The 27936-nt window shown below is 41.2% G+C and overlaps 1 protein-coding gene across 15 annotated transcripts in view; it reads right to left on the reverse strand.

The window, feature by feature from the left end:
- Window positions 1–27936, reverse strand: part of usp15 (ubiquitin specific peptidase 15) — a 120516-nt gene that overhangs the window by 36410 nt on the left and 56170 nt on the right. For 9 of the 15 annotated variants that reach the window (XR_013580169.1, XR_013580168.1, XR_013580170.1 and 6 more), the window contains 2 exons: window positions 21262–21348; window positions 8214–8358 (listed from right to left, as the gene is read on the reverse strand). Coding sequence is in view for 8 of the 15 variants with exons in the window: in XM_078567827.1 (XP_078423953.1) it covers window positions 8214–8358; window positions 21262–21348 (232 nt within the window). In the remaining 7 variants the exon portion in view is untranslated. Of the gene's footprint in view, window positions 1–8213; window positions 8359–8619; window positions 8775–21261; window positions 21349–27936 lie in introns of those variants that run through there. The other 6 variants (XM_078567828.1, XM_078567825.1, XM_078567829.1 and 3 more) reach the window with 5 other exon arrangements.

Below are 27936 nucleotides of genomic sequence, written 5' to 3' on the forward strand. Positions count from 1 at the left end.
AGCAAATTTGGAAATATTACAATTGGTCCCCACATCCAAATCATTTACATAGGTTGTGACCTGCTGTGGACCTAGCACTGATCCTTGCGGTACCCCACTAGTAACAGCCTGCCATCTTGAGAATGATCTGTTTATTCCTACTCTCCGCTTTCTGTCTGTTAACCAATTTTCAATCCATACTAGGATATTTCCCCCAATTCCATGCGCTCTAATTTTATTTACTAACTCCTGTGTGGGACCTTCTCAAAAGCTTTCTGAAAATCTAAATACACCACATCCACAGGTTCTCCTTTATCAATGCAACAAGTAATATCCTCAAAAAACTCCCAACAAATTTATCAAACATGATTTCCCTTTCATAAATCCATGGTTACTCTGCCTAATTTTACCATTCTTTTCTAAAATGTCTAGTTTTCACATCCTTTTCCCTAATACTGACGTCAAACTAACAGGTCTGTAGTTCTCCATTCTCCCTCGTCTGTACTTCTTAATTGGTGAGGTTACATTTGCTACTTTCCTGTCTGCAGGAACCTTTCCAGAATCTGTAGAATTTTGAAAGGTAACCACTAATGAATGCACTCTCTGTCTAGCCACCTCCTTCAACACTCTGGGATGAAGCTCATCTGGTCCAGGGGATTTATCAACCTTAGCTTCTCAGCCATTTCCCTGTTCAACACTATAAATTCTCCAGTGTCCACCTGTAATGCGCCCACATTTGTCCTAGCTAACCTTTTCCATTTCACATACCTAAAGAAGCTTATATGTCCACCTTTATGTTCCTCACTAGTTTGCATTTATATTCTCTTTTTCCTTTCTTTATCAGTTTCTTGGTCCTCCTTTGCTGGGTTCTAAATTACTCCCTCAGGCTTACCAGTTTTTCTTGTATCCTTATAAGCCACTTCCTTTGATCTAATGCAAACTTCTTTCGTTAACCATGGTTGATTTTTAAAAATTCGTTCATGGGATGTGGGTGTCGCTGCCTAGGCCAGCATTTATTGCCCTCGTTCAGAGGGCATTTAAGAGTCAACCACATTGCTGTTGGTCTAGAGTCACATGCAGGCCACCCCTGGTAAGGACAGCAGATTTCATTCCATAAAGGCATTAGTGAACCAAATGGGTTTTTGCGACAATCGGCAATGGTTTCATGGTCATCATCAGACTTCTAATTCCAGATTTGTACTGAATTCAAATTTCACCATTTGCCGTGGTGGTATTCGAACCCGGGTCCCCAAAGCATTACCCTGGGTCTCTAGAACACTAGTCCAGTGACAATACCACTATGCTACTACCTGTATATCTGTTATAGACCATGTAGTATTTCTTTGAATACTAGCCATTGTATGTCTACGACAAACCTTTTGGTGTATTTTCTCAATCCAACATAGCCAATTTGCCTTTCATGCCTTCATAATTTCTATTCTTCAGGTTTAAGACCCTAGATTCAGAATGAATTATTTCACATTCAAACTTAATACAAAATTCTATCATATTATGGTCACTATTTCCCAAAGGCTCCTTTCCAGCAAGGTTTTAATTAGCCCTTTCTCATTACACACCACAATCCAAAGTAGCCCGATCTGGAGCACTGCTCCAGAAACCCATCTCGTACACACTCCAGGAATTCCTCCTCCACAGCATTAGTGCTGATTTGGCTAACCCAGTCCATGTGTAAATTGAAGTCGCCCATTATTACTGTATTACCCACGTTACATGCATCTCTAACTTCCTGATTTATACCGTGCCCAATATAAGCACTTGTTTGGTGGGCAAAAACAACTCCCACCAATGTCTGCTGCCCCTTGCTGTTTCTCAGCTCCACCCAAATTGATTCTACATCTAGGTTCTTCGATCTAATGTCCTCTCTTACTAATGTACTGATCTCGTCCCTTACTAAGAGTGCTACGCCCACCTCCTTTTCCTTTTTGCCTTTTCCTCCTAAATGTCAAATATCCTTGGATATTCAGTTCCCAACCTTGGTCACCCTGTAGCAACCTCTCCGTAATGGCAATTAAATCATACCCATTTACCACATTTGTGCATTCAATACATCAACTTTTTTGTGAATACTACGTGCATTCTTTAATTCTGGTTAATGAGTGGATAATCCATTTCAGCCTACTCCGGAGGTCCCCAGCATCACAGATGCCAGTCTTCAGCCAACTTCATTCACTCCAGCTGATATAAAGAAACAGCTGAAGGCACTGGATACTGCAAAGGCTATAGGCCCTGACAATATTCCGGCAATACCAGAACTTGCCGCACCCCCAGCCAAGCTGTTTCACTGAAATATAGAAAATTGGAGTAGGTCATTCGGCCCTTTGAACCTGCTCCGCCATTCAATATGATCATGGCTGATCCTCTGTCTCAACGCCATGCTTCTGCGTTCTCCTCCTACCCCTTGACGCTATTAGAGTCCAAAAATCTAGCTATTTCCTTATTAAATATATTCAGTGACTTGACCTCTATAGCCTTCTGCGGTAGAGAATTCCATAGGTTCACCACCCTCTGAGTGAAGAAATTTCTCCTCATCTCAGTCCTAAATGGTCTACCCCATATCCTAAGACTGTGACCCCTTGTTCTAAACACCCCCAGCCAGAGGGAATATCATTCCTGCATAATCTGTCCATCCCTGTTAGAATTTTATATGTTTCAATTAGATCTCTTCTCATTCTTCTAAACTCCAGTGAATATAGGCCTCGTTGGCACAATCTCTCTTTAAACGACAATCCTGCCATCCCAGGAATCAGTCTGGTGGACCTTCGCTGCACTCCCTCTCTGGCAAGTATATCCTTTCTAGGTAAAGAGACCAAAACTGCATACAATACTCCAGGTGTGGTCTCACCTGCAGTAAGACATCTTGATCCTGTACACAAGTCATCTTCCAATGAAAGCCAACATACCATTTGCCTTCTTAACTGCTTGCTGCACCTGCACACTTGCTTTCAGTACAGCTACAATGCTGGCATCTACCTGGCAACATGGAAAATTGCCCAAATACGTCCTGTACACAAAAAGGACAAATCCAACCAAGCCAATGACCACCCTATCAGACTACTCTTAATTATCAGTAAAGTGATAGAAGGGGTCATCAACAGTGCTATCAAGTGGCAGGTGCTTAGCAATAGTCTGCTCATGGCACTCAGTTTGGGTCCCGTCAGGGTCACTCAGCTCCTGACCTCATTACAGCCTCGGTTCAAACGTGGAAAAAAGAGCTGAACTTCAGAGGTGAGGTGAGAGTGACTGCCTTTGACATCAAGGCAGCATTTGACCGAGTGTGGCATCAAGAAGCCCTAGCAAAACGGGAGTCAATGGGAATCGGGGGAAAACTCTCTGCCGGTTGGAGTCATACCTAGCAAAAGATGGTTGTGGTTGTTGAAGGTCAACCATCTCAGTTCCAGGACATCACTGCAGGAGTTCCTCAGGGTAGTGTCCTAGGCCCAGCCATTGTCAGTTGCTTCATCAATGGCCTTCCCTCCATCATAAGGTCAGAAGTTGGGATGTTTGTCAATGAATGTACAATGTTCAACACCATTCGCAACTCCTCAGGTACTAAAGCAGTCCATGTTCAAATGCAGCAAGACCTGGATAACATCCAGAATTGGGCTGACAAATGGCAACTAACATTCGCGCCACACAAGTGCCAGGCAATGACCATCTCCAACAAGAGAACATCTAACCATCACCCCTTGACATTCAATGGCATTACAATTGCTGAATCCCTCACCATCAACATCCTGGGGGTTACCATTGACCAGAAAATAAATTGGACTAGTCATATAAATATTGTGACTACAAGAGCAGGTCAGAGGCTAGGAATCTTGTGGCACGTAACTCACCTCCTGACTCCCCAAAGCCTGTGCAAGGCACAAATGAGTAGTGTGACGGAATACTCTCCACCGGCCTTGACGAGTGCAGCTCCAACAACACTCAAGAAGCTTGACATCATCCAGGACAAAGCAGCCTGCATGATTGGCACCCCATCCACAAACACTGACTCCCTCCACCACCGACACACAGTGGCAGCAGTGTGTACCATCTCCAAGATGCACTGCAGGAACCCACCAAGGCACCTAAGGCAGAACCTTCCAAACCCACGACCACTACAATCTAGGAGGATAAGGGCAGCAGATGCATGGGAACACCAACACCTGGAAGTTCCCCTCCATGTCACTCACCATCCTGATTTGGAAATATATTGCTGTTGCTGGGTCAAAATCCTGGAACTTCCTTCCTAACAGCACTGTGGGTGTACCTACACCACACAGACTGCAGTGCTTCAAGAAGGCAGGTCACCACCACCTTCTCAAGGGCAACTAGGGATGGACAATAAATACTGGCCAAGCCAGCGAAGCCCACATCCCATGAATGAATTAAAAAAAAGCCTAGACTGGAAGTAATCTGGAGATTACTGTTTTAAAAGTCCTGCTTTTCAACCTCCTCCCTAGCTCCCTGAAATCTGCTTTCAGGACCTCATCTACCTTCCTACCTAAGTCATTGGTACTGATGTGGACTATGGCCTCTGGCTGTTCAGCCTCCCCCAGAACAGTATACTGCAGCTGCTCCATGACATCCTTGACCCTGGTACCAGGGAGACAACATACCACCCTGGAGTCACGTCTACAGCCACAGAAATGCCTGTCTGTTCCTCTAACTAACAAATCCCTTATCACTACTGCTCTTCCCCTCTTCTTCTTTCCATCCTGTGTAGCTGAGCCACCCGTGGTGCCACAAACTTAGCTCTGACAGCACTCTGAGAACCAACGCCCTCACCAGTATCCAAAATGGAAAACCAATTAACGAGCGGGACCTGAGGTGTCTCCTGCACTACCTGCCTGGTTTTCCTGGACTGTCTGGCGGTCACCCGTTCCCTTTCTGCCTACATGCTCCTAGCCTGCAGTGTGACCACCTCTCTGAATGTGCTATCCATGTAGCTCTCAGCCTTGTAGATGCGCCACAGTGACTCCAGCCGCCACTCGAGCTCTGAAAGTTTCTGCAGCTGATGACATTTCTTGCATTTGGTCGTCTAGGTCACTGGTTGCATCCATGTCTTAACTTTAATTCACTTATGTCAACTTTACTTTAATTCGGTTTATTTATATTAATTTTACTTGGCCTTAACTTAATAAACCTTACAACTATTGATAAATCTTACTAGTATTGATAAATCCGACTAATACTTAACACATTTTACGAGTTGCATTAAACCTTACTTAAAGCACCTGTTTCACTGTGCGCTGAATCCCGACGTGAATCAAATTCACTACTCACTTGGTCTCAGTCTCACTCAGGTGTAGTCTCCTGCCCGTACACGCCTTACTTAAAGCACAGATTTAAGTTGATTGGCAAAATATGCAATGGCGACTTTTTTTTTACACAGCGGGTGGTTAGAATCTGGAGTGTACTGCCTAAGAGTGCAGCAGAGACAGAAATCAATCATGGCATTCAAAAGGGAATTGGATCATTATCTGTAAAGGTGAAATTTTCAGGGCTACGGGGAAAAGGCAGGGCAGTGACAACAGGTGACTTGCTCTTTCAGAGCCAGCACAGACATGGCAGGCTGAATGGCCTCCTTCTGTGCTGTAACCATTCTATGATTCTAGTAGGGTGACTATATGTGCCAGAGAAAATCTGCTTCAAAAAGCAGAGAGAGGGGTGAGGAGGAGGGAAAATGTCCATGGGGTTGCTTCATATTGTAGGTGATAAAAATCAGGATTGCGATCAAATACTCTCCACTTGCCCAGATGAGTGCTGCTCCAACAACACAAGCAGCTCAACATCATCCAGAACAAAGCAGCCCACATGCTTGGCACCCTTGCCACCACCAGCTCCTTGTGGTAACATTGTGTATTTACAAGGTGCACTGCAGCAACTTGCCAAGGTTTCTTTGATTGCACCTCCCAAACTAGGGCAAGGGCAGTACATGCACGGGAACACCACCATCTGCAAGTTCCCCTCCAAGCCGCACACATTCCTGACTCAGAACTATATCGCCATTTCTTCACTGTCGCTGGGTCAAAATCCTGGAACCCCCTTCCTAAAAGCACTGTGGGTGTACCTGCGCTAGATGGACTGCAGTGGTTCAAGGAAGCTCACTACTCCTTCTCAAGGGCAATTAGGGATGAGCAATAAATATTGGCCTTGACAGTGGTGTTCATATCTAGTGAACAAATAAAAAAATTGGCTAAAGATGATCTGGTAGGCGCAGAGGAACTTGGCAAAATAAATGACAAGGAACCTATAAGGTGACATCTAACCCCAATAAATATGCTGAAGACAAAGAGCTAATGTATTCAGAGACATCAAATTGACCAAATGCCCTTGAACTTTTTCTGCTTCTCAAGAACATTCCTAAAATGGATGTGTTTATATCCAATTGAGAAAGCTTACACAAAACATGAACAGATTAAGGTCTTTAACCAAAAACAGAGTTGGTTTAATATCGCATTTTCTGTGTTCCTACCTCTTTTCACAAGTTATCAGATAAAAATAAACATTATAGGAGACGACCATACTCCACTTTCGAGCCAGCTCTGCCTTTCAATAAGACCACAGATGATCTTCTACATCCACTTCACATTCCTGCCCTACCTTGAATTCCTTAATGCCCAAAATTCTAGCCAATCTTAATCTTGAATATTCTAAATACTTGAGGATCCTCAGCCCTCTGGGGTAGAGAATTCCAAAAATCTAAAACCTTTTGAATGAAGAAGTTTCTCATTTCAGTCGCAAATGGCCGACCTCTTATCTGGAGACTATGGCCCCTAGTTCGAGTAAGCTATAGCTGGGGCAAATTATCTCAACTGCATTTTGAACACAGTCAGCAGCAAAACTGCAATAACTCACTACAAACCAGCTAGAAGTCACAAAAGAAAACGTGCAGTTAGAAAAGAGCACACCATATTCCGCTGTATTACTGCAGCAAGTAACTGCAGCGTAAGAGTTTATTTTCCAGTCACAAAGGCTGTGCTCTCTCCCACTCATCATTTATCGCTTAGCAAATTTAAAAGCAAGTACAACTATGTGACCGTATCAGTAAAACTCATTGAATATTGACAAAATGCTTACAGGATGATTTTGCATGTGTGGATACTCACCAAAAAAATTCCATTTTAAATTAAGGTACAACACCGATTCTACTGCTTCAGCAAGTTATATTTAAACTGGTTACTTGTGCTGATATCACTTTCTGCAATCCCTGGAGGGTTCCCTGCAACATTTTGGCACCAGTGAAGAATATTGAGGGGAATCCAAACCTGAACACTATGTTTGATATTATGTTAGAAAATTGACATCAGGAAAATATTCCCACACAGACAGGACAAGGAGAAAGGCTATATACTTCCAGGGTTGAGTTTCCTCTAGTTCATACTCGTAATATTAGCGCAATCTGGGTGGAATCAGCCGAGCCAGCACAAAAGATAAGGGGATTTTGAATGCAAATGAGTTACGTCCAAAACCATTCACACTAGAATTTCCACAATCTTTTACGCTGGCTCAAGATTAGTTCAGTCAAATCAGGCCCCATTCCCAGGTCATCATTGTGAGTTTCCACCAATTGAGCCTGTTATGTAAGACTTTACAAAAAAAAAATATGCTCATTCTCCTGGACACACAGGCACATTCTCTAAAACTTTTATGTAGTAAAAAAAAATGTAATTTCCTAATAAACCAATTAGTATAGGCCAATGAAAGTAGTAAATGGTTCAGTATGGTGTTTTCAAGTCATTTTCCGTGACTTTAAATCAGGTTACTCTAAGTGGAGCACTGGTCATTTTTATTGCAAATGTTTATTTTTGTGATAAACTTATTTTCAGCTGCATTAATAAAGCTGCACTAATTACCACTTAAAAAATACCTCAAGGAATGCTTTTAACGGAACAATTAAAAAAAAGTTCACCGGGTTGCGCTAACTCATGCATGGCTTTATATGTTTGTGATTATACATATGATTTTTAATTGGAAAATTGAACTGTAATTTAACCAGCACAACTGACCACATTTTCATGACCACACTCAAAGCGGAAAATCTACCCATTCCCCCCAAGTACTTCAATAAAAATGTTCCAGATAGGAATATTTTCTGTAGTCGTTTTGCACATGCTAAATAACTTGCACAAAAGATTAATGGCGTTTAGGCGAAGGACACGAAGTTTAATTTCAGTATTAAATATTTACAACATTAAATGATTAGAGGTCTCTTAGTAACAACCTACCTGAACTGCTGAATTCATAAAACACGTGTTACCCAAATTACTCAGGCCACAGAGGCCACTCTGTTCACTGTGTCTTCCTGGTTCTAGATAATCGTAGCTGTTATAGCCAGAATATGGGGAGATACAGTAGTTTGAGTTTTTCACACTGAAAGAAAAAGAATGGAGTATTTAGTTAAAAAAATTAAATGTCACTGATCTTAGGAGAACACACATATATACATTTATTAATTAATAAGGAAATAGTAGGGCTTACATCTGGAGTATTTGGACTATAGATTAAAATGTTAAGACTTAAAATAATTCAGATATGCACTGTAGGGCACAAAAAACAGTTGCCAGTATCACTGTCATAATGCATAAATCTGTAGCGCTACTAGACCTCCTACATAAGTACTGGGATCGCTACCATTCATCTACAGGAGCTCTTTCACAGCTCACTTTGTTTTCCACTTCGCCGTCTAATTTTAAACAGTCTGACTTTATACACCAGCAACATAGAATCATCTCATTTCTTCCTTTTTACAGCATGAAACCCATCATGGAGGCAAGGCTAACGGGAATCTAGGAGGAAAGGAAAGAGTATGCTTCAGTTACAGGTGAGGGTGCAGACATTCCAGAGGCCTCCATGACATCACTGGCTCAATACATTAGAGGTTCTATTTATAGCACGATCTGCTAAGACAGCACAATCTAGGTTTCACATGCAGCGAGGAGCCTGTGGTGGAATGGGAAACTGACTAATGCATCCTGGCAAGCAAGCTGTGCAGAAAAGCTAGGGCTCGGTCCATTCGGGGAAAAAATACTGTCCTTACTTCGATGGTGCCGAAAAGGTAGTTATAGTTTGAGAAAAAGACTGCAATGGTGTGAAGTCTGATTTAATTCCTCGTAAGCAGTATGCATTATAATTTCAAAGGCTCCAAAAGTAAAGTAGCATGGATTTCAGTACATTTTTGTTGCCACAGAAGTTGCAAAAACTATGAATATATAAATAAATCGCTGCATTTCTAAAATTAATTTGGTCTCTCAAGGTCACTTCCAAAGAACACTGATAAGAAAGGCAACATACTCCTGTTTAATAAAGCATGGTAACTGTAAGGAGGCAGTTTAAAAACTGTGTTCTGCTAAGGCTAGGTTCCAAAATGAAACAAGTGGAATTAAAAAAATCACGCTGGCACTACATAAATAATTCAAATCGCTTTCCAAATAAACTATTTAACTGTAATCTACATTCCCCCTACCCCCAAACAGGAAAGGTACAAACAATTTTGGTTACATTTACTTTAGTAACCCTTTGAGATGCATTTAACTTTTATTAATTTAGCAGATGTGCCATTTCTAGTGCACAAAGTGAAAATGTAATTAATCTGCAGGTCCTCACTGCAACACCAGGATAACCCTTTTTAAAATTAGATTGGGGCGGGGGCAGCAGGGAAGAGGGGGGGGACAAATGAAAAAAATATTAAGCATGTCTTTAAATCCCTATCGCTAGGTTATACTCAAGATTCCCCGTTAACCATCCTTGACATTCAGTTTGACCTTGCATAATCTCTGTACAAAAGTGAAGGAAGATATCTGATGATGCATCATGGCAAAAACTTTAAACATTGCACCCTAAGCAGGAGAATATCTGGCAAATGTTTAATGTTAAATCACTTAAAAAAGACAAAATTCATGCATCTATTATCTGAGTCTCCAGACTATAACTGAGCCAAGGATTAAGTTGGTAATCCAAGTTTAAGGCTTTTAAGCAGTTGTTTGTTGCTCAGATTATAAGGGAAGAATGTTGCTGCTCCCACTTCATCATAAGGGCAAAAAGCCGTACATTATTAAAGACAAACGTTTGCATTTTTTCTTACATTACTCTCCAACAAACACTGAGGGGTCCGGGAGTTGGTTCATGTTCATTGGCTGGCAAAGGGACATACCATATGGAATCCACTAGCTGTGCAGCTACGGATGCTGACTGCACAGAAAGCCAAGGCTTTGCATACTGGAAAGAGAGATGGCGAAGGGATAAACTTTTGCTGGGATTTACTGCTCTTCTGTCATGGGTATATCAGTTCCCTGTGCCTGTATACTTGTTGGTCTGACGTTGGAGGGGGTGGAGGGTGAAATCCTACTGTAATATCTGGAAAAATATTATCATCCAATTATTGATGTACATGGGATGTGCAGCAGTGACTGACCAGCACTTTGCGAAAACATGAACATATGGAACCACAATACATGGGAGGAAAAAAATCAAACTTCCTTCGGTTGGACAAGTGCCTCAATTTCAGGTACTAGAAATCTTTAGCCCTTACTGCCGCACTTGTAAATGAGGATCAATAAAATACAGCATACAACAGAGCATATTGTCACAATATACTGTCGCAGTGATCTTGAGGCTGGAGGCAAAAACACAATCTGTTTTCTTAAACATACAAGCTTTCAATTAAACAGTTTCCACAGGCAAATTTTCTTTTAGGTTTTGTCCGTACAAGCCTTGCATTGGCAGACGAACAGGAGAAGCATCAAACACCGGGAAGGACAACGATCCAGGGAATGCTAGATTTTTCTAAAAATCTCAATTTACAAAGCCCAAACATGATTGATTTCCTGCTTGTTGCTTTAGCCTAAACACTGCCTAACTGTAGCATTTGACAGTCAAGAGTCATGTTTTGGGATTTTTGGGAGAATATTTCCTCAGAAAGGGTTTTGTAAAGGAAGTATATATAAAGGGGACATGCTTTTAAAGCAAAGTATATTCACAATTAAGTTTTAAATGAGATAGGCAGAGGTAAAAGGTGGGTAAAATACTATCAAGCTAGGCTTTTAAGTAGTTTCCCGAATGACTGTCGTCATGAAGCAGTTTTACTATCCTGTCTCAGCAATCCCTGATGTTGGGAAGCCTCTCTTCCTGGAGAGGTAGCAGGGGCTGCCTGGCATTGCCCCATCCCTCATGTTGTGAATATAGGAAGATTAAAAAAGACATGCAAACAGCTTGATTTTGTTTTAAAGGAAGCTGTGAGGGCAATATGGTCCAGTGAAAGCTGCAAGGTTGGAACACAGCGAAGTAGTTCCAAATTATCTTAAATCATGGGAGATAACCCACTGGTGTGGAGAGCTGCAGTGTGTTCAATATTCTGCAACAACAAGTTGCACTAATAGAATTCAATGAATTTGAGTAGAACCATTGTTTCTTAATTTTCGTTCATTGCTCTGTACACTTTGTGCGAAATAAAGCAGCTTAATGACTCTACAAATGATTTTGCAAAGTTCCCTTCCTAAGTAAACACTGACGGTTATAGGAGTTACAAATGATTTTGCAACCAGGCTTGTTTTCAAAAAATTATTCAAACCATTCAAAAAAAGATCGAAGCAACACATAAGACTATGTGCAAAAGACAAAAGTCACAGAATCTTACAGCACAGGAAGCTGCCATTTAGCCCTTGCTGTGCTCTGAAAGATCTGTCCAGTTTAGGCTAACACCCCAGCTTTTTCCCCATATGCCTACAAAATAGTTTTCTTCAAATTCAAGGGGAGCATGACACATTGTTAGATCTCATGGGTTGAAGCTGCTTTATAAGGAGATGCTGGACAATGCGCCTGAAAAACATGTAGAATCGATTTAAGGGAATTACTGAACCAGAGCAGCTATATACAAGCAGACCCACATTTCACAGAATCACAGTGCAGAAGAGGCCCTTCGGCCCATCGAGTCTGCACTGACACGTGAGAAACACCTAACCTACCTACCTAATCCCATTTACCAGCACTTGGCCCATAGCCTTGAATGTTATGACGTGCCAAGTGCTCATCCAGGTACTTTTTAAAGGATGTGAGGCAACCCGCCTCCACCACCCTCCCAGGCAGCGCATTCCAGACTGTCACCACCCTCTGGGTAAAAAAGTTTTCCTCACATCCCCCCTAAACCTCCTGCCCCTCACCTTGAACTTATGCCCCCTTGTGACTGACCCTTCAACTAAGGGGAACATTTGTAACAAGTGTATTTACTATAGGAATAATTAAAATGCTGCTTTTAATTTAAGCTGGTGAGCATGTAAAAGGAGGGAAGGGATAAAAGTATTTATGCAAGCAATTTATACTTTAAAGCTAAAGATTTTGGAATATATCCTTTGGAAGCTGAATATTTCAGCTGCTTCAACAAAAGTTCAGCATTGCTTCCAGCTCTTCACATCTTCCTCAGTTGATTTTGAGAATATTCTTCAAAAGTACCTTGCATCAGTTTTTAATGAGGAAGAGGGCCTTGCAAAAACTGTGGTAAATGAGGAGGCTGTTGGGGTACCAAATTCGATAATAAACGAGAGGTGCGAGAAAGGCTACCCATACCCAGTTTGGATGGCTGCATTTTAAGGTTGTTGAAGCAAGGGTAGAAATTTCAGAGGTGCTGATCACAATCTTCCAACCCTTTTTGGATACAAGGGTGACACCACAGGACTGGATGGTTTTATTTATTCGTTCATAGGATGTGAGTGCCATTGGCTGGGCCAGCATTTATTGCCCATTCCTAATTGCCCTTGTTCAGAGGGTATTTGAGGTTCAACCACATTTATGTGGGTTTGGAATCACATGTAGGTCAAACCAGGTAAGGATGGCAGATTTCCTTCCCTAAAGGACATTAGTAAACCAGATGGGTTTTTAAGACAATCAGCAATAGTTTCATGGTCATCATTAGATTTTTAATTCCAGATTTTTATTGTATTCAAATTCCACTATCTGTCATGGCGGGATTTGAATCCAGGTCCCCAGAGAATTACCCTGGGTTTCTAGATTACCAGTCCGGTGACAATACCACTATGCCGCCACTTCCCCGTGGTGGTGGTGGTGGTGGTGGTGGTGGTGGTGGTGGTGGTGGTGGGGGGGGGGGGAGCGTGGGGTTGGTGGCGGCGGCTACAAATTTTATACCCTTGATCTAAAAAAGGAAGACAGGTAGACCTGGTAATTAAGCCCAGTCAGTTTAATATCAGTGGTGGGGAAGCTTTTTGAACGATAATGCAGGAGAAAATTAACAGCCATTTGGATATGCATGGACTAATAGAGAGCCAACAAGGCAAATCATGTTTGAATAAGCTGAGAGTGTTTTAATGAGACAATAGAGACACTGGATGATGGCGATGCAGTTGATATTGTATATATAAAATTTCAAAAGGTGTTTGATAAACATTAGGCTTGTGAACAAAATTCACAGAATCTTTACAATGAAGGAGGCCATTCAGCCTCTCAAGTCTGCACTGGATCTCTGAAAGAGCACCCTACCTAGCCCCACTCCCCTGCCTTATCCCTGCAACCTTGCACATTCTCTCTTTTCGGATAGCAATCCAATTTCCTTTTTAATACCTCGTTCAAACCTGCCTCCAGAACCCTTTCAGGAAGTTCAGAACCAGACTCCAACACACTCTGGGTGAAAACATTTTTCTTCACATTACATTTACTCCTTTTGCCAATTATTTTGAATCTGTGCCCTCTAGTTCTTGATGTTCTCTTGAGTGGGAACAGTTTGTCACTATTTACCATGTCCAAAACCCTCAGAATCTTGAATACCTCTAGCAAGTCTCCTCTCAGCCTTCTTTTCTCCAAGGGAAACAGTCCCAGCCTCTCCAATCTATCCTCATAGCTACAGTTCTTTATCCTTGGAATCATTCTTGTGAATCTCCTCTGTACTCTCTCCAATGCCTTCACATTCTTCCTCAAGTGTGGTGTCCAGAACTGAACGCAGTACTCCAGACAGGCCTAACTAGTGTCTTATACAAGTTCAACATGACCTCCATACTCTTGCACTTAATGCCCCTATTAATAAAGCCCAACATTCTATATGCTTTATTAACTGCTCTCTCCACATGCTCTGCCATCTTCAATGACTTATATACATAACCACCGAGGTCTCTCTGTTCCTGCACCTTCTTTAGAGTTCCTCCCTTTATTTTGTACTGTCTCTCCGTATCCTTCCTGCCAAAATGAATCACCTCACACTTCTCTGCACTGAACTTCATCTGCCACTTGTCTGCCCAATCCACCAACACACCTATGTCCTTTTGAAGTTCAAGACCACCCTCATCGCGGTTGGCAACATTTCCAATCTTCATATCATCTGCAAATTTTGAAATCACGCCCCGAACACCACAGTCTAGGTCATTAATTTAAATCAGGAAGAACAAGGGTCCCAACACTGGTCTCTGGGAAACTCCACTACAAACCTTCCTCCAATCTGAAAACACTACCATTTATCTCTACTCTGCTTCCTGTCACTCAGCCAATTTCTTATCTAAGTGCCTATTTTCCCTTTTATTCCATGAGCTAGAGTTTTGCTCATAAATCAGTTGTGAGACTTTTGAAAAATCCATATACACATCAAAAGCATTGCCCTTATCAACCTTCTCTGTTACCTCCTCAAAAAACTCCAGCAAGTTAGTTAAACATGATTTTCCCTTAATGAATCCATGTTGGCTTTCCTTAACTATCTTGCACTTTGTCTAAGTGACCATTGATTTTGGCCCGAATTATAGTTTCCAGGGGTTTCCCTACCACTGAAGTCAAACTGACTGGTCTCTAGTTGAAACCGTGGGATAAAAAAGGGATAGCAGCAGCATGGATGCAAAATTGGTTAAGAGATAGAAAACACACAGTTGTGAAGAATGGCTGTTTTTTGGACTGGAGAGAGGTATACAGTGAAGTTCCCCAAGGTTCAGTACTGTGACCATTGCTGTTTTTGATATACATGAGTTGGACTTGGGAGCTAAAGGGCACAATTTTGAAATCTGAAACTTAAGTGTAACAGTGGGGAAGATGGTAATATACTTCAAGAGGATAAACAGGCCATTGCAATGGGCAGACACGATAGATGAAATTCAGCACGAGATGAATTCTTTTGGTGGAAAGAATGACAAGAGGCAATATAAGCTAAACGATAAAGGAGCGCAATAACAGAGACTAGTGGCGGGGGCGGGGTGGGGGGGGTGGACGGTATTTGAATGTGATAGGACAGGTTAACAAAACAGTTAATAAAGCATATTTAATCCTGTACTTTATAGAGACAAAAGCAAGAGTTTGGCCCCAGCTGTAGTACTGTGTCCAATTCTGGGCATCATACTTCAGGGAGGATGTGAAGACTTTGAAAAGGGTACAGAAGAGGTTTGCTAGAATGCTTCCAGGAATGAGAGATTCCAGTTACATGGATTGAAGCTGGGTTATTCACCTCAGAGCAGAGGAGGCTAACCCTTGAGATTTGATAAACGTATTTGAAATCATGAAGGATTTAGATAGAGTAAATGCAAAGAATTGTTTCCAATAGCTAAAGGGTCGATAACCAGAAGGCACAGGCTTAAGGCAAAAGAACCAAAGGTGATATGGAGGAAAACATTTTTTAAACAATGAGTGGTTAGAATTTTTAAAGCATTGCCTGATATGGTAGTACATGCAGATTCAATAGTAGCCTTCAAATGGGAGCTGCAAAAATACTTGAAGGAGAAAAACAGCAGGGTGATGGGGAAAGGGCGAGGCAGTCGGATTAACAGAACTGCTCTTTAGAAGCTCGGTGTTCCGAATGGGCTCCTTCAGTGTTTTATTATTCTATGACTGAATTACTGCAATCTCCATCACCAGATTTGTTCTTTTGTTTGAGGAATTTGAACAATGTTGGACCCGGATTGAATAAAAGTCTTCCACAAATTCTGAGGGCACTACGCATTCCATGTTTCATCACAGGAAGAGTTACCGATGAAATCCATTTGTGTAGTTCTAATTTACTTAATACAGTATCAGCTGTCAGGTTTTAAAAATTTAATCAGGCAAAATCAATTCAAGCGCAAAACTACAGTGGTTTAGTTATCTTTCAAAATACAACAAGTTGAATTTATATAGCACCTTTAATGGAGTAAAGCAACCTGTATTTAGATAGCGCCTTTAATGTAATAAAACATCCTAAGAAGCTTTACAGGGACATTATGAAACAAGATCTGACACCAAGCCACGTAAGGAGCTACAGAGCACATGACCAAAAGCTTGGTCAAAGAGGTTTTAAGGGCTATCTTGAAAGAAGAAAGTGAGGTAAAGGTGGAGAGGTTTAGGGAGGAAACTCCAGAGCCCAGGGCTCAGGAATGGGTACCCAAGGGGGAAGAGTTAAAATTCGGATTGCATAAGAATCAAGAATTGAAGGAGGGCTGAGGTCTCTGAGGATTGCAGGGCTAAAGGAGGTTACATGGACTGAATTGAAGCAAGGATGAGAATTTAGATGTTGCCAGGCCAGGAACCAATTTAGGTCACCGAACAAATTGATGATCAATGAATGGAATTTTGGTGTGAATTTTGAATCATCTCAAGTTTATGAAGGGTGAAAAATTGACAAGGGCGCAATTGACAAATCTGGGAGGTAACAAAGGCAGAGTGAGGGTTTCAGCAGATGAGTAAGCAGGGCTTTTTTGTTCCATTTTTTTCATGGAATGTAGGCATCGCTGGCAAGGCCCATCCCTAATTGCCCTATAACTAAGAGGCTTGTGAGGCTACTTCAGAGTCAACCACATTGCTGTGGGTCTGGAGTCACATGTAGGCCAGAACAGTTAAGGATGGCAGATTTCCTTCCCTAAAGGACATTGATTGTCATAACCCATCTGCTTCACCAATAATAGTTTCAGGGTTACTATTACTGAGACCAGCTGCCTTGGTGGGATTTGAACCCATGTCCCCAAAGCATTCGCCTGGGTCTCTGGATTACTAAACAAAAACAGAATTACCTGGAAAAACTCAGCAGGTCTGGCAGCATCGGTGGAGAAGAAAAGAGTCGACGTTTCGGGTCCACATAACCCTTCAACAGAACTGAAGTATAGTTAGGAGAGGGGTGAAATATAAGCTGCTACTCTGGATTACTAGTCCAGCAACATTACTACTACACCACCACCTCCTCCCATGGATGGAGGCAGGTATTGTTAGAGGTAGAACTAGACATGAAGTTCTCACAGTTTACAAAGGATTTTAGTTAAAATTTCAAGTCATAGTGAGCATTACAAAATGTTTACACAATTTTTCTAAATGAAAATCTTCATAAAGTCAACTTTAATTCATTGTGCAAAAGCCATTACCATGAGAAAATTAAACAATGATTTTATTCAATTTTAAAAGCAATTTTAAAACTAACTCAAAGTTTCAATAAGCTAGTTCAAGTTACTGGTTTTGTCCTTTTTGGTTAAAATGAAAAAGGGATAGTAAAGTGCTTAGTATCTTATATCTGCAGAATGGAAAGCCAACAGCATAATAAAAACATACCAGATAGCAATTTAAGATGATCTTTGAGTAAACTGAAACCACTGATAGCTTTCATTTTAGGTTCCCTTGAGACAACCGATACTTTTTGAATCCAATTTAGCTATATTAGATCCACACAAATCATCACACTAGTCATAAAAGGATAGTACTCAAAATCCTCCAATTCAATTGAATATTTACGATTTTTGTACTTTTAGGATACTCAGTTCTCAATATATTCAATTTATTTCAAGGAAGGGCGTCCCTGCAGTTTTGAATGTGTTCTCCTCCAGGTCCCCTGATGGCCCATGGTGCTTGTCCAATGTAGACAAAGCCGCACAGACCAGGCAGCTCCCAGATTTGAATTCCTGCAAACGGTCTTGGTAAGTTGTGTTTGACTACAGCCATCCTGAATTTGCAAGCAACCTCTGCTGGATGTGAAGCTATTACAAAAGAAATTCGAGAACCAGTTAACGCTTACTGCTCAACCAAACATAGAGGATGGTAAAAACAAAAAGCTACTGCGGATGCTGGAAATCCAAAACAAAAACAGAATTACCTGGAAAAGCTCAGCAGGTCTGGCAGCATCGGTGGAGAAGAAAAGAGTTGATGTTTCGAGTCCAACATGACCCTTCAACAGAACTGAAGTATAGTTAGGAGAGGGGTGAAATATAAGCTGGTTTAAGGTGGGGGGCGGGGGGAGAGAGAAGTTGAGGGTGGGGTGGTGGTGGGGCAAACACCAGGAGAGAATGGTTACTTGGTCAAGAAACCAAATGAAGGACGAGAACAGTGTTCGGATCAGCAGCGATTAGTTGAACTGGTTTATCAAGGACCTCGCTCAATTCTAACGTAAGAAATATATAATTTCCACTCCCTTGAGAGGCAGGGCTTTAACATGTAGACCCAACACTGTTGGTAGGATACCAGGACTACATCACATACCTCACTACAATCTTTCCACCACCACATTCAGGCCTGCAACATGTTATATGCTTCAGTGGAAGCACCAGTTAACATTCCTCATGACAAAAGCTATTTGCATAAGGCACCACTGTGTGCAAATCACTTGCAGAATTGCACCTGGCAAGGGATATTAATCAAATGAAGCTGAGGTACAGGTCAGCCTGGATCTGACCAGCTGGCTGAACTGTATGGTCTATTTATGTCGCTACATTCCTGTGGACTATGTGATAAGTTCTGATTTCAGCACAGGACATAGGAAGGAGCAGCTTGTAGGGCAGCACATTTACAACTCAGAAGGATCAAGAGGGGGTGGTTGTTAAGAGTTTCAGGACTGTAAAAAAAAACCTTACCTTGAGCTTCATCACCTGCAACTTGACGGGTGAGCTGGAGACAGTTATTTTTATGTAACTGGGAAGTAGGAACGCCCAGTTGCAGAAACGCAGCTGCAAATGCTCATGTAAGTTTAGAGTATGTGCACAGTTCCCGTTGACCAGAGAACTAAAAGGCCATACTGCACACTGCCCGAAAACCAGTGCACTGGTTAAAATAAGTTTGTCCAAAATGTGCAATATTTTCAGATTCGATTCTTTTACTTCAAAGCAAGTGTTTCTTTTTATAAATCTCTCTCCTATGAAAACTGCAAACATAGCACAATAGTGGAAGTAGGTATCAGAAGCAGATTTTCTCTGCTTCCATGGAATAAAATAGATTTTAAATTTAAAAGAATCTTTGCTATTAGTTGAGGTTTCTAAAGAAAATTGCACCAATGTTTTCCTTTTTTCCACTGGGACTGAAACATTACTTGGTAATCCCTGATATACTCGTAGCACACATGCAATGAGGATTTGGCCAACTGAGAACCGATTACAACAGCATATTGGCTGCTTATGAAGCCTCTTACCTACACATTAACCTAAACCTCTATTATCTGAATATTCTGATTACAGGACAATACATTTTGCAAACAGGATATTCTTGTAATAGGGCTGGAGCATACATCTTCCAAGTTTAATTTGTGAATAATCAAAAAACAATTACATTGAATAAAAAGTAATTTTGCTACTTTAATTTGTTTAATTTTGTAATTCAGCTATAGTTTTCTCAAAACTGGAACATAAAAATTGACGGTGGAAAGCAATATTCTGGTCATGTACTCTGCCACAGCTTCAATTTATAGCTGAAATGCTATTTTTGACTATACTTGTTAAGAAAGGTCCATTGGCATTCTACAATTGCAATTTGAACAGTATATTACTTTAGTGTGACATGTTGTTCAATTCAATCACCCTATTGCTCTTATATGGGTATCTTCTAAACCAATGGAAGCCAAGGTTAACAAGTTACCAATTACCTTTAAAGTTCTGGCCAAATTCATGATCAGCAGGATGGCTTTTGGCATGGTTTATGCTGCCAACATTACATCTCTGCAGCTCTACCCTTGAACACTTTGGTGAAGTGTGTCATGGTCTTGGGCACCTCCAAGAGGTATGACACGAGGCATGTCTAAATGATTTACTAACATATGGCCATCCATCAAATAAATGGTCATGATTGACTAACTTGCTTTTAAATTCTCTTGCACTGTGGCTGGTGCTTCAGATTCTTTTTACATTAATTCAAAGGATTTGTCCTCTCTTGCAGTTGGTTCTCATTTTACATCAGTGATTTGCTGTTATTTATCTAACCTCATCTATTTTTGCTGATGACTTCACTCTACATTCATTAATTTTCTTCAGCTTACACACAGCTGAATGAGAACATCTTGATTATCTGAAAGCCACTAAACAGAGACAATTAAAAAGACATCCTTATTCCTCAATGACCAAGATTTCTTCATCTCTCTTTGTGGGTTCCAATCTATCTATTGATAATCTCCTATTGATAATCTCGAGTGAAATTGCCACATTTACTATAATGCTAAAGCTGTCAAGGAACTTCCTACTTCAATATCAAAACAATTCATCGAACAGTACAGCACAAAGATTTAGACATTTGGACAGTAGCTACTGCTATCATAAATCTAGGTAATAGTTGCCAGTAAAGAATAAATTCATGTATATTAAAGCAGGCTCATTACCAGACTAATTCATCTCTTTAGGTTACTTTTATTCCCCCTAAGTGTTTACACTTCTCTTCCCGCAGCCTTGGCAACTTGAAACATAAATATTTCCATGAGTTGCATTTATAACTGGTTTAATTCTCAGGAAAGCTGAAGTCCCTAAATACAACTGCCTAAATAAGCAGAGATTTAACCTAGTTATATTACCTTTATATTACCTAATATCATAGTCTAGAGGAAAAAAAGATCACAATGACTATACGCATTCCAACACCAAGATCATCAAGAATAACGTTTGTCTCTCAATGGGTCATTTCAGCTTAAATGGAATTTCAGAGGAAGTATTCCTCATTTGCACACAGAACACTGGGAGGTTTAAGTAATTGCAGCTCCCGATTTTTTGAATAGTGTGGCAGCTACAGAATTCCTCAACCTCCAATTAGGAAGCAATTGCAATACAGAGAACTTTCCAAGCCATGATATATCTTTTTTTACACTGTATCTCCTTACGCCAACATTGACAAGCACAAAGCATGATAATCAACCAATCACAAGCCGTAACAAAATTTATGTCCCGCCACATTTCAACAGTAGATTAATGGTACCGTTTATTGCAGCAGTCAAAATATTAAAATGCATGACAAGAGCATCAACTACCCTACTGTTAGGTCAGTAACCAAAAACTATGTCCAAAAGTGGGCACCACTTCATTGACAAACCAAAACATATTCAAAAAAAAAAGTGCATGCAGAGACATTTATAAACAGTTCTGAAGAGGTACTACTTACTTTCTGTTGTTGAAGCTGCTATAATTATTGGACAAAGATGAAGGGGAAACCTTTGGCAATGTTGAAAAATTTGAAGCACTTGGAGACCTTGAAAAATAATGAAATTATAAAATTTGGTAATAAAAGTGGGGGGAAAAAATCCAATTTTATGACTATGCTCATGACCTGATTGGCAAATGGATGCTACATGTTAAAAGCATTAACGTTATAATCAAAAGCATATTGGGTAATGCCCTTAAATAATGCTTGTATGAGTAGCAAATAAATCTAGGGGGTGGTTACTCTACTGTGATACTTCTTTGAATTTAATTGTTAGGGCAAAATGAGCCTAACCATTCCAGGATTGAGAATGACAAAACAAAAACCACCACAGTACTGTTGGAATATCTTGGCTATTAACTAGAAATGAAATCATTATGAAGTTGCTCACTTTCACGACAAGTTTAATGGAGGTCTACTACTATTGTAGTGGAAGCATTAATGCTCTTTAACTTAAAAGGCAACTCAGCCCACTGTGTCTGTTCTGCTTATTCACTGTGCAAAACTGATTACGAGAAAGTTAACAATTTCCCAATACAAAATGTCGCTGATACATTACACTTTTTAAAAACCAGCCTCACTAAAATTTCACTGCAGACAAGTAGCCTCAGAGTTGATGACCCCCCATTGTCTCACTTTATGAACTGTGATTAACAGAGTTCCTATATGCTGATTAAGACCATTCCTGATCATATGTTCCCACTTTCTGCATTTTTCTTCTGTCCCCTCTGCTCAAGTGTGAATACATCAAGTATCAAAGCACCCAAATTGTTTACTCGTATTAACAATTTAAAAAACTTGCATTGTTATTTTCTGTTTATCCTTACATTGCTTCTCTAATTGATCTTTGCTGTGTATTCTTTTTTCCTTTCTTCACCTTCCATCTTTTTCTCCCTGCTGTTTGATAGAACAAGTAGGCATTCAATTGAAGCTATTATAATCCCATTCCCTTGCTCTCTCCTTGTATCCTTCCTTTGTAAATATTTAGTCATTCCATTTTTGAAGAATATTACTGCGTCAATGTTGCTTATGATAAAGGATTTTGAGTTCAAATAATCACTGCATCAAAACATTTTTAATCTCCCTCTTGTTTCATCTAGTGATGAACAATGCTCCCCTCTAAGCGCTGAAAGTGTGGGGCAATGCAGCAATCATGAAGATACCTAGTAGGCCAGTACAAGCTGTCTTCTTTAAGGGACTGCACGTGTGAGACCACGCAAAAAATAGTAAAGGTGCTGTGCATTAAAATAAACAGGCCATGCAGAACAAAGAACATTTAGAGGGATCATTAATGATGAGTCTAAGTCAATGACCCATGTTACCAATTTACCAACCAGTAGATACAAACCTTTAAAAGTTATGAAATAGTCAAATAGTAAAAGTTAATAATAGATTTGCTCCTAACTTTTTCTACCAGTAAAATATAAATTTTACATGCCTTTTTTTCCCCACAGTCATCACATTTCATTCCGAATATATTCGATTGAATCTCTGCTGTACCATGGCATCAATATCTAGACTTCAAACACCCCGCCTCCTCCATATATTTTACTTCCTCCTCTTGCTTTTTATCCTCCCAACATTCTACCTCTAATGTCTTACTCCCGAGTTCCTACTGACCAACCTTACTACCACAGGCAATAGTTGGTCTTCGTGGTCTCTCAGTTCTCTCGTTCTGTTTTAAGCTTTCAAGCTGCAGATCAGAAGTAGTGCTGGACCTGACATTTGTGAGAAAATTCCTGCCTAGTGATATAAAACAAAAGGCTGCAAGAAGCACATTCAATATGCATTACGGGGAACAAACCTCCACACTAACATCTGCGCTCCCAGCCCATGTCTGAAAGTATGAAACAGCAATGAGAAACCTGAGGCAAAAGCAAACCTACAGACCTCTCACTTTCTAGCACTTGGATTTAAAAAAACATAACCTCGTCCCTCTGCTTATTAGTCTTTTTTTGGAAATTAGAAATAAAGTGCACAATATTCACACTCCAGTGGCACAGGCCTAGAATGCAAGAGGTCTTAAAGCTATGTAACCTAGATGCTTGGGGTTTAACTTTCAGTATCTGCATAAGACCTAGACACTGCTATTTCAAAGTCCAGTTTTAAGATTGCAAATTTTAAATGCTCCATCAGCTGCTTTGCCTCGGAGAAAAGCACATTAAAATTGTTTGCTAAATATTTCATATCACATTACCATCCTTTTTTTTAAACTACGTATATATTAGACACCACTTACTTAATTATTTTTCTGTATCAGATTTCTCCCACATTGCCACCTCACAATCACGTCATCACTAAGGCTGTCTATTTCCACCTCAGTAACATGACCTAACTTTGTCCCTAACTCAGCTTTTCAGGATTGACTCACACAATCTACCCTTCATAAACTTAGGTCATCCAAAAAGTCTTCTTCCTGTATCTTAACCTGCAGCAAGTCCTATTCCCCTATCACTCCATGCTCACTGAGTTACACCGACTCCAAGTCAATTGGTGTCCTGATTTAAAAATTCTCATCCTTGTTTGTAAATCTCTCCACGGTCTCACTCCCTCCCTATCTCTGCAATCTCCTCCAGCCTCAAAACCTCCAAGATCTCTACACTCATCTAATTCTGGCTTCTTGTGCATCCCTGGTTTTAATCACTCCACCATTGGTGGCTGTGCCCTCAGATGTCTAGATCCTCAAGTTCTGGAACACCTTTGTTAATTTAAGGCACTCTTTAAAATCTACCTCTTTGACCAACCTTTTAGCCAGCTGAACGTACGTTGAGGATGGGGATATTTGTGGAGCCTCCTCCTCTAGTGAGTTGTTTAATTGTCCACCACCGTTCAGGACTGGATGTGGCAGGACTCCAGAGCTTTGATATGATCCGTTGGTTGTGGGATTGCTTAGCTCTATCACTTGCTGCTCATGCTGTTTAGCACGCAAGTAGTCCTGTGTTATAACTTCACCAGGCTGACATCTCATTTTTAGGTATGCCTGGTGCTGCTCCTGGCATGTCCCTCCTGCACTCTTCATTGAACTAGGGTTGATCCTCTGGCTCAATGGTATTGGTAGATTGGGGATATGCTGGGCTATGAGGTTACAGGTTGTGTTCAAGTACAATTCTGTTGCTGCTGATGGCCCACAGCACCTCATGGGTGCCCAGTCTTGAGTTGCTAGATCTGTTCAATTATCCCAATTAGCACAGTGGTACTGCCACACAACATGAAGGAAGGTACCCTCAATGTGAAGGCGGGACTTTGTCTCACAACGACTGTGCGGTGGTCACTCCAACCGATACTGTCATGGACAGATGCATCTGCGGTAGGCAGGTTGGTGAGGATGAGGTCAAGTATGTTTATCCCTCATGACCTGCCACAGACCCAGTCTAGAAGCTATGTCCTTTAGAACTCGGCCAGCTTGGTCAGTAGTGGTGTTACTGAGCCACTCTTGGTGATAGACATTGAAGTTCCCCACCCAGAGTAAATTCTGTGCCCTTGCCACCCTCAGTGCTTCCTCCAAGTAGTGTTCAACATGGAGGCGCACTGACTCATCAGCTGAGGCAGGGTGGTGGTGAGGGGGGTGGCATGTGGTAATCAGCAGGAGGTTTCCTTGCCCATGTTTGACCTGATGCCATGAAACTTCATGGGGTCCGGAGTCGATGTTGAGGACTACCAGGGCAACTCCCTCCCGACTGTATACCACTGTTCTGCCACCTCTGCTGGGTCTCTCCAACCGGTGGGACAGGACATACCCAGGGATGGTGGTGGGGCATTATCTGAGAGTTATGATTCCGGATAACTATATCAGGCTGTTAATGCCCAGTTTGGGTTCCGGCTGGGCCACTCAGTTCATGACCTCATTACAGCCTTGGTCCAAACATGGACAAAAGACTGAACTCCCGAGGTGAGGTGAGAGTGACTGCCCTTGACATCAAGGCAGCATTTGGCCGAGTGTGGCATAGAAACTAGGAGTAGGCCATTCGGCCCTTCAAGGCTGCTCCGCCATTCGATATGATCATGGCTGATACTCTATCCCAACGCCATATTCCCGCTTTCTCTCCATGTCCCTTGATGCCCCTAATATCCAAAAAATTATCAATTTCTTTCTTGAATATACTCAGTGACCCGGCCTCCACAGCCTTCTATGGTAGAGAATTCCACTGGTTAACCACCCTCTGAGTGAAGAAATTTTTCCTCATCTCAGTCCCAAATGGCCTGCTCCGTATCCTGAGACTGTGGCCCCTGGTTCTAGACTCCCTAACCAGGGAAAACATCCTCCCAGCATCTAGTCTGTCTAACCCTGTTAGAATTTTATACGTTTCAATCAGATCCCCTCTCATTCTTCTAAACTCTAGTGAATACAGGCCCAGTCGAACCAATCTCTCCTCAGACGACAGTCCTGCCATCCCCGGTATCAGCACTGTGAACCTTCGCTTCACTCCCTCGATGGCAAGTATATCCTTTCTTAGGTAGGGAGGCCAAAACTGCACACAATACTCCAGATGTGGTCTCACCAAGGCCCTGTATAACTGCAGTCAGACATCCCTACTTCCAAACTCAAATCCTCTTGCAATGAAGGCATTTGCCTTCTTAATTGCTTGCTGCACCTGCCTAGTTACTTTCATTGACTGGTGTACAAGGACATCCAGATCCCTTTGTACATCCACCCAATATATCACCATTTAAATAATACTCTGCCTTTCTGTTTTTCACACCGAAGTGTACAACTTCACATTTATCCATGTTATACTGCATCTGCCATGTGTTTGCCCACACACACAACTTGTCTAAATCGCCCTGAAGCCTCCTTGCATCCTCCTCACAACCCCATCCAGTTTTGTGTCGTCAGCAAACTTAGAAATATTGCATTTGGCTCCCTCATCCATATATATATATATATCATGAATAGCTGGGGCCCAAGCACTGATCCCTCCGGTACACCACTAGTCATCCACCGCCTGCCACCTGTAAAAAGATCCGTTTATTCCCACACTCTGTTTCCGATCTGTCAGCCAATTCTCAATCCATGCCAGTATATTACTTCCAATCCCATGTGCTTTAATTTTGCCCACTAGCCTCTTATGTGGGACCTTATCAAAAGCCTTCTTGAAATCCAAATACACCACATCCACTGATTCTCCCTTATCTGTTCCACTAGTTACCCCCTCAAAAAACCCTAGTAGATTAGTTAAGCATGATTTCCCTTTCATAAACACTTGCTGACTTTGTCTAATCACGTTAATGCTTTCCAACTGTTCGGTTGCCACGTCATTTATAATAGACTCTAGCATTTTCCCCACTACTGATGTTAGGCTAACTGGTCTGTAATTCTCTGTGTTTTCTCTCCCTACTTTTTTAAAAGTGGGATTACATTTGCCACCCTCCAATCTGTAGGAACTGCTCCAGAGTCTATAGCATTTTGGAAGATGACCACCAATGCATCTAATATTTCCAGGGCCACTTCCTTTAGTACTCTGGGGTGTAGATTGTCAGGCGCTGGGGATTTTTCAGCCTTTAACTCCATTAATTTCTCGAGCACCATTTTATTTATTAATACTGATTTTCTTCAATTCCTCCCTCTCACTAGACCCTTGGTTCCCTAACACTTCTGGGAAATTGTGTGTGTCTTCTTTTGTCAAGACAGAAACAAAATGTGTGTTCAATTCTCCTGTCACTTCTTCGTTCCCCATTATAGTTTTCCCCATTTTTGACTGTAAGGGAACTATGTTTATCCTTGCCAATCTTTTTTCTTCACATTTTTATAGAAGCTTTTACAGTCAATTTTTATGTTATTGCAAGTTTATTCTCATACTCCATTTCCCCTTCTTGATCAATCTTTTTGTCCACTTTTGCTGAATTCTAAACTGCTCTCAATTCTCAGGCTTGCTGCTTTTTCTGGCAATTTTGTATGTCTCCTCTTTGGATCTAATGCTATCCCTAATTTCTTTTGTAAGCCATGGTTGAGCCACCTTTCCTGTTTTACTTTTGCACCAGACAGGAATGAATAATTGTTGTAATTCATGCATATGTACCTTAAACATTAGCCGTTGCCTATCCACTGTCAACTCTTTTAGTAAGGTTCCCCAATCCACCATTGCCAACTCATGCCTCATACCCTCGTAGTTCCCTTTATTTAGATTTAGGACTCTAGTTTCAGATTCAACTTCTTCACTTGCCATTCTAATGAACAATTGTATAATTTTATGGTCGCTCTTCCCCAAGGGGAATTGTTAATTAATCCTTTCTCATTGCACATTACCCAGTCTAGGATAGCCTGTTCTCAAGTTGGTTCCTCAATGTATTGGTCTATAAAACCAAGACATACACATTCCAGGAAATCCTCCTTCACAGTATTATTGCTAGTTTGGTTTGTCCAATCTATATGTAGATTAAAGTCACCCATGATTACAGTTGTATCCTTATTGCATGCATCTCTAACTTCCTGTTTAATGCCTTCCCTTACATCTTCATTACTGTTTGGGGGCCTAAAGACATCCCCACCAATGTTTTCTGCCTCTTGGTGTTTCTTATCTCCACCCAAACAGATTCCACATCATGATTTTCCGAGCTAATATCCTTCCTCACTACTGCATTGATTTCCTCCTTTACTAACAATGCTACCCCACCCCCTTTCCCTATTTGTCTGTCCTT

This window comes from Cetorhinus maximus, chromosome 22, assembly GCF_964194155.1.
Source record: "Cetorhinus maximus chromosome 22, sCetMax3.hap1.1, whole genome shotgun sequence".
NCBI lineage: Eukaryota > Metazoa > Chordata > Chondrichthyes > Lamniformes > Cetorhinidae > Cetorhinus > Cetorhinus maximus.